This window comes from Oryzias melastigma, linkage group LG10, assembly GCF_002922805.2.
Source record: "Oryzias melastigma strain HK-1 linkage group LG10, ASM292280v2, whole genome shotgun sequence".
Taxonomy (NCBI): Eukaryota; Metazoa; Chordata; class Actinopteri; order Beloniformes; family Adrianichthyidae; genus Oryzias; species Oryzias melastigma.
In genome coordinates this window covers 19,343,294-19,350,533 of record NC_050521.1, presented here as the reverse complement: position 1 = coordinate 19,350,533, position 7,240 = coordinate 19,343,294, and the positions used below count along the sequence as shown (strand labels likewise).

Sequence of the window (7,240 nt, the reverse complement as noted above, 5' to 3'; positions counted from 1 at the left end):
TCTGTTTGTGTTCTTCGTCCTTGTTGGTCTCTTTCACACAAACAGCTGCAATGGTTTCTCCATGTCGGTTTATGGGGCGCCTGAGCAGTGGCGTAATGCATTTGTTTTGGGGTCTGGGTCACACACAGACACTAAACCACCTGACTGCTCCTTGTTATGCTGCTGTCGAGTGATGGAGGCCGAAGTGCGTTTCGCACCTGAGAGTTTTAGCAGTAAACCACCAGCTGTGGTTGAGAGAGTTTGCATGTTGTGTCAACATTGGTTTCCTTGACGCGCGCCCACAATTCAAAGACAATCATCTTTGGTGAAGAGGAGAATGAAAAGGGGCCTGCTAAATGAATTCAGTGGGTTTGGCCTCTGATTTACAATGTTCATCATGGAGAGGCTGTGCTGCAGAGGTGTGTTGCAATCAAAGGAAATGATGAAACAATTAGTGTCAGCAGGCCCCCTGGAGGCTTCAGACATTAGTGCAGCTCTCCGCTCTGCATCCATGTGGTCATTTTCTTAGAACTCCACCATCAGCTTCAAGTGGAGCCTTTATACAAATCAGCAACACGAGCTCGTGGTGTCACATGTCGTCTTTAACTGTTGCTTTAGAAAAGGATTCCCCAACCATCTCCTCTCTCCCATGCCCCCAATTCACGATGATTGTTTGACATTCATCATCAAATTGATTTAATCCTAAAAATGTTGATTATTTCTTGATTATAAATTCTATCTGCTCCTTTCAGCTTTGTTATATTATCATCCAAAAATGAGTAATTAGGCAATAAAGTTCTAGCATTTAGTTTGATTCAGAAACCTCACTCATTTGTGTCCTAGATAAGTCATCACATTTAATAATACAACAGTTTTGTCCTTTTTATTGCAGAAAAATGTTTTCCTCCCAACAATTTCCCCTCATCATGCACATGTGACACTGCAGATCCACAGGTTATGCCTGATTTGATACTATATTGACTTTCTCTGCTCTGGTTTGTGGATCCCTGCAGCGCTGTCACGTTAAACGTGCTCATAAATATTGCTTTACGAGGCCAGTTTTATGGCAAAAGGGGGACTTTTTGGTAGACACTCCCCCTAAAACCCTGGACGCGGATTTCTGCGCCTCTGATTGGCTGCGAATCCTCAACCGACAACACCTGCTTAACTCCTTCATCCAAATTGACACCCAGGGGCTCTGAGGAATATAGGCAGCATCCCTTCCAGCTCATGCATTCAGTCCCACAGAGCCGCTGCTGCAGCCACCACAGATTCCGGGGTGAACCCTCGCGCGCTCGCACCGCCGGATCCTTGCTGGGAATAGAGGCGCACTGTCCCGACAGACAGACGGGCGAGATGTTGGTCAAGCTGGCCGTGGCGCTGCTGGTCCTGTCCGTGCTGGAGCAAGTAGTGGGGTTGGATACTATTGATTTTCACGACAGTCCTCCGGAGAAGCCGCTGAGCCAGAAAGGGCGCCTCTCTCTGCAGAACACAGGTAATAGTGTCATCACAGCGCGTGGATGGAATGGTCGCTGCAGCTGCTGTGTGCGCATGAGGTTTGTCCGGACACGTGTTTCCGTGGCTGCAAATTAAAGCTTGCAGGAGAGGGCACGTTCGGACAATCCACGAAACGCACCATTTTTTTTTCTTGGACTTGAATCGTTTCTTCATAGGGCGACGCTGTTCCAGTCCCAACGAAAGGCGATATTTTGTCAATACTCGCAGACAGAAATCTAATACGTTCGTAAACTATTAATAGAAAAGGCACAAGGTAAAAGGCTTTGCACACGGCAGCACATCTAGGTGAGCGCGTGCGCTTCCTGCATGGAGACGCTGTGCGCGCACCTTATAGATCAATTATCAAAAATGAATTATTCCTTGATTTTTGATTCCACTAGATGGATGTTCGTCAACTGATGTTGGGTTATCTGTTCCAACAGGTGAACTAGTATAACTAGTTAGTGCTGGAGGTGATTCATTTCACCTTTTCCCACAAAGAGGCTGCGCTTAAAAACCACGGGGACAGGTGTGATTTGTCTAATTGACACTAACATCACGCGGCGGGAGCGCAGCCTTTCCAGCAGAATTGATTTCGCCTTTCATATTATCTCCAATAGAAATCTATCTGGATCACACAGCTTTAAAAAAAATCTTTTTGGTGAGGGGGAAATCCAACAAAATGGGGACACTCCACCAATGCAGGTCTCGCAGCAGAGACCCCCAGTAACACCACTGTGTAATTCAATGCGCGTTGCGGCTGAGCCCGTACGATCCAAGCACATTCCCGCGATGCCAAAACAAGCATTGCTGACAGCGGCTCACTTTTCCTGCGCACTAAAGTTCAGCTACGTGCATACAAACCCCCATAGCCACCCCCACCTCCCTCCTATTACACCCCACAAACAGAGCCTCTTTGTTGACAAGCAAAGATTTCTTGGTCATATTTAATCCTTTAATTATTACTTCAAGATTGAGCTCCTTTTACGCATGAAAGGAAAATGTCAGACTAGAAACCCTTCAATCTTTTTATTAGATTTTTAAATTGGTGTTTAGTCTTATCATAAGTTTTCTATAACTCTTCCTATTAAAATGAGGATTGCAGAATTGCAGCTTTGGCGCGTCTCCAGTTCCTGCCACATGAGATTAAATGTATAGAATTAACTTTCCTTTTGCAGCTATAACATCCATTGTGAGTGATGGTCATTAATTATTAAGCTAGTGATGTCACTGGAGGGATTAGCCCGCGTGCTGGAGATCACGTATTCACATGTAGTCATATTTCCGGATTTTTTTTCCCTTTTACATTTTTTTTTCTTTTTTTGGTGTTGCACCCCTTTAATGCAGCCCTAGACAATGAACAGCAGTAATGAGGGACATGTTCATGCACATCTAGTGAACAGGAATTAACTGCATTTGTGGTAGTAAAGGCTGTATCTGCAATGCACCAATGCTAGGCAGTGCAGATGGACTGTGGTGCAGAGTGACTTTGGAATATCTGTCACCAATACTGCAGAAGCCCCTAATCCTGGGAAATAAGACCCCACATACACCCCCCCCCCTCTCTTTTACTCTTAAGTCAAGAGCCACATAAGCTCTCAAGTGGTGCAGTTTTCAGAAACATTCAGAGTTTCTGCTGTGAAGAGATCCGTTCCTTTGCTTAACCTATTCTCTATTTTCAGCTGAGATCCAGCATTGCCTGGTGAACGCCGGCGACGTCGGCTGCGGTGTGTTCGAATGCTTTGAGAATAACTCCTGCGAGATACGAGGGCTTCAGGAAATCTGCATGACGTTCCTGCACAACGCTGGCAAATTTGACTCTCAGGTACTAAGATGGTCTGCCTGTTTTGGGTTTTTCTTTTCTGCACACAAGGTGTAACCAGAGGCAAAATTCCTCTTCTTTTTCCTCGCTCCACTTCTCCGCAGTCATGATGGACATTCCTCAAACCATATCTTTCAATTTTTAGAAGTTTATACACACTAAAATGATCTCTTTTCCATTCTTTGGGGGCAAACTTGGCTTTCAGTGGCCTGAAATGTGTCCTGTTAGACCAGGGGTCACGAGCCAGCTGGAATGAAGCCCAGTTAGCTCTCTTTTCATACATAGCGGAAGCTGACATTCTGCCAAGACAGGCTCGACTGGGGTGTTAATATGCCTATAAGGTCACATACTAAGAATTTACATCTTTGAATGACTAGAACTCTTTGCAGTAGAAGTGCACTGTTTTAAGTGTCTTCTAAAAGTGTATCTTCAAAGGACCAAAACAATCACGAGTAAGGAAAAGGAATTCCCACAGCATTGTGGGAGGGTTATTTTTAGGTTTGTGAAATGATGCAACAACCCAAAGGCCTTCCAGTGACTTTGTCTCTGTGTTTGTAGGGGAAGTCGTTTATCAAAGATGCTCTGAAATGTATGGCGAACGGACTACGGCACAAGTTCAGCTGCATCAGCAGAAAGTGTGTGTCCATAAAAGAGATGGTGTTCCAGCTCCAGAGAGAATGCTACATCAAACACAACCTGTGCTCTGCTGCGAAGGAAAACGTGGCCGTCATGGTGGAGATGATCCATTTCCAGGATCTTTTCCCCAAAGGGTGAGTAAGGGTTAGCAGGATTCTTCCAGATTGTTCTTTTTATGCCATCCCATTTATTCATGTTCATTTGCCAGGCCATGACATATTTTACTTCCCAATATTAAATCACAGGATTCATGTGAGTAACCCGCCTCTCTCTGCCCAGTCCATATGTGGAGCTGGTGAATATACTCCTGAGCTGTGGGGAGGAAGTGAAGGAGGCGCTGACGAGGAGCGTCCGGCTGCAGTGCGAGCAGAACTGGGGGGCTCTGTGCGACAGCCTCAGCCTCTGCTCCTCCCTCGAGTCGCCTCCCGCCAGCACCGCTGTCGGACAGCACCGCCACCACCTGCCTTCTCACCTGGAGCCGGAGCACCCTCGCCCTCCCCGGCAAGACAAAGAGAAAGTCGGTAAGGCGGGCTTCGGCACTCACCCACGCAACCGCAATCAGGGATCCCGACGTCACAATTTGGAAGCTGGACTGGTGGCTGAACAGGAAGACTCCAAGGCCACCGACATCCGGAGGTGAAAACTCAGGAGAAACCATGAAGCTCGGGCGACATTTGAAAGCCACACTTGCAGACTTGTGCACACCTCACACACACACATACACACACACATATCACAATGCAGACAGACTGAACAGGAGGAAACAAGCGCCAACCTTTCCAGTCCTTCTTCCGCCTCTCCAGTCATTCCAGCAGCCCCACACGGTAAACTTGCAGGGTAATTGGGGTATAGCTTCATACTGTTACGCCAGACTCTAGGCCGCAGTTTCTGTTTATTCTTATAATGAATAACAAATGTAATTGTCATGATCATATCAACTGATTTTGGCTCTAATATAGCATTTCTCACACTTACTGTAAAATTTGATTATATTTGTATTATTTATTTTATTCTTTATGCAATGTTAAAATATCAAAATGTAAATAGAAATAAACATATCTATATTTATATAATCATGTATAAATATAGCTTCAATTTGCAATATTGATATAGGATAGGTGGCCCTGTGATGGACTGGCATCCTGCCTCCCACTACATGACAGCTGGGATAGGCTCCAGCAACCCCCACCCCACAAAACCCTGAGCAGAATGAAGCGGGTATAGAAAGAGATGGATGGATGTAGAATAGGTGACATGTTCTCTCCACAGTATTCCACCCATCACTCATTGGTTTGTAGATATGTAAGATACACAATTTGCTGTTTTAAAGTGAGAATGTGTATTATAGCTATAGATACTTGATGATTTAAAAAAACAAAAAAAACAAATTGTGCAGGTTTTGTCCAGTTCTGGCACATAGGAATTTTAGCGCAAACTTGTGCATTCTTAAAGTGAAAGTCCACTTTAAAGAGGATGAAAATGTAATATTATGAAGAGTCATTTTTACAGCTGTACACATCTCCATAAGAAAAACTAAGATCATGTGAATTGGAAAAAGGATGTAACAAAGCAAATGTAGTTTTTTGGGACTCTGTTGTTTCATACACTTTGAAATGTGTCACTTTAATGCAAAAATGATTGCACCCGTCTCTTTCATTGTTTATAGAGCTTTAGGAACTGTCTCTGAGGCATTACAGGTCATTTATATGTGCTTATTTTCAGGAGATGATGCTTCTGTTCTCACACAGTAACTGAACTGACGTAATGCATTCTCTTTGAGCTGGTTTTCCATTTAACTGTGAGCTACCAGTTAGAGGCAGCCAACAAAGGTTGTTTGAATTCAAAGGGAAAAAAAATAAAAAAATCACAAACATAACGGTGCCTAAACGTTGTCCACAGTGACCGCTTCTCTGTGATTTAAGTAAAGGGGTGATACTTTATTATGGGGAGATTTACTGTTGAGCTATTTTTATGATGGTGTTGAGCCACGAGTCTTAGATTTTGCACTTTGGATTATTGTCAGTTTGTGTTGGACTGCTGCAATTTGAGGAAAATGACCAGATTATTCACCCTCCCTGAGCAACCTGGGTTTCCTTATCACTGACAGCACTATGTCCTGCATGGCTCCTTAGGACCAGATTGAGCCCCTTTCTGTAGTCGAGCCATGTTGCCCACGTCTGGTGCCCCAGCGGACAGGAAATAGGTTTGAAAGAAACCTTCCAGATCTCTGGCTGTCTTTAAATTAGTCCCTGTTCCTCTCTAGTCTCTTACTTGGGTCCCAATGTGAAGGCCTGTTATTTGTTAGAGCTACAGGCAACACAGCGAGAGCCCAGGAACTGGGTTACGTCCACACACGGGGGCTCTGGCACTGTTATTCTAAATGTTATATTTACCGAGGCCACCAGAGAATTCCTCTGGGTCACAGCCAAGAACCAATATGCAGGGAGGTGGAGGAGAGAAGTAGGAGGGAGAGGGACCCGCTCAACATCCTTTTTTTTGTTTTATTTACGTGATCATTCACTCTGTCTTCTAATGTCTTCTTTTCTTCCTCTTTTAAGTCAGAAACACACTCTTTTTGACCATTTCAGGTCTGTGACATGCTTTAGCTGTAGAGCGTCTGAGTATATTCCACCTCCTGCTGAGGTGTGCTTGGTGCAAAAGGCAAACAAAAGTTCTTTTTTTTCAGATATAGTAATGCTCAGCTGTTATTTTTTTTTCTTTTTTTTACTCAGACATTTAGAGAATATTATATGTTAGACTTTCATGCTTTTTTTGTCCTTTTTTGTGTATTATTCTTTTGTGGACGTTGGGTTATCCCAGCACAAGACATAAGCTAATTCTATGAGAATGTACTGTATGAGTGTAAAGTGACAATCTGTTCAGCTCTCTGTCATAAAGATTAACATGTCTTTTTGTAACAAAGTGGCTTGAATAGCTTTTCTGTTTGGGTTCAGAGATAAATAAAAACTAACCCTGTTTCCTGTATTCCTAGTGCTTGATTGTTACTTTAGTTTAGACAATCTCTGATTGTCTGGACATTTAAAACTCAGTAATAAAACATTGGGTATATTGGGCATGTTTGGCCTCTTAAGTTCAGATGTGTCTGCTTACTATTAAAATATTTTGTCATAAAATTTGTTGTGTCCTACAAGATGTTTTCATTTTCAAGCGAACTGACTTAAGGAGGCAAAACCTTAAGCGAGGTAGCCGAGAAGCCCGCCGTGTCTCAGGTGTACGCGTTGGTTAAAAGACACCGTATTCTCGCTTAACGTTCCTCGCTGACAGCGAGGTACAGGCTGTGTTTAA

At 43.8% G+C, this 7,240-nt stretch overlaps 1 protein-coding gene across 1 annotated transcript; it reads left to right on the top strand.

Moving 5' to 3' along the window:
- The first annotated feature begins 1,111 nt into the window (after positions 1–1,111).
- Positions 1,112–6,919, top strand: stc2a (stanniocalcin 2a). Its single transcript, XM_024284100.2, has 4 exons — positions 1,112–1,474; positions 3,159–3,301; positions 3,857–4,068; positions 4,214–6,919. The coding sequence occupies exons 1-4, from the start codon at positions 1,210–1,212 to the stop codon at positions 4,572–4,574; spliced, it is 981 nt and encodes a 326-aa protein (XP_024139868.1). The 5' UTR covers positions 1,112–1,209; the 3' UTR covers positions 4,575–6,919.
- Positions 6,920–7,240: the final 321 nt, after the last annotated feature.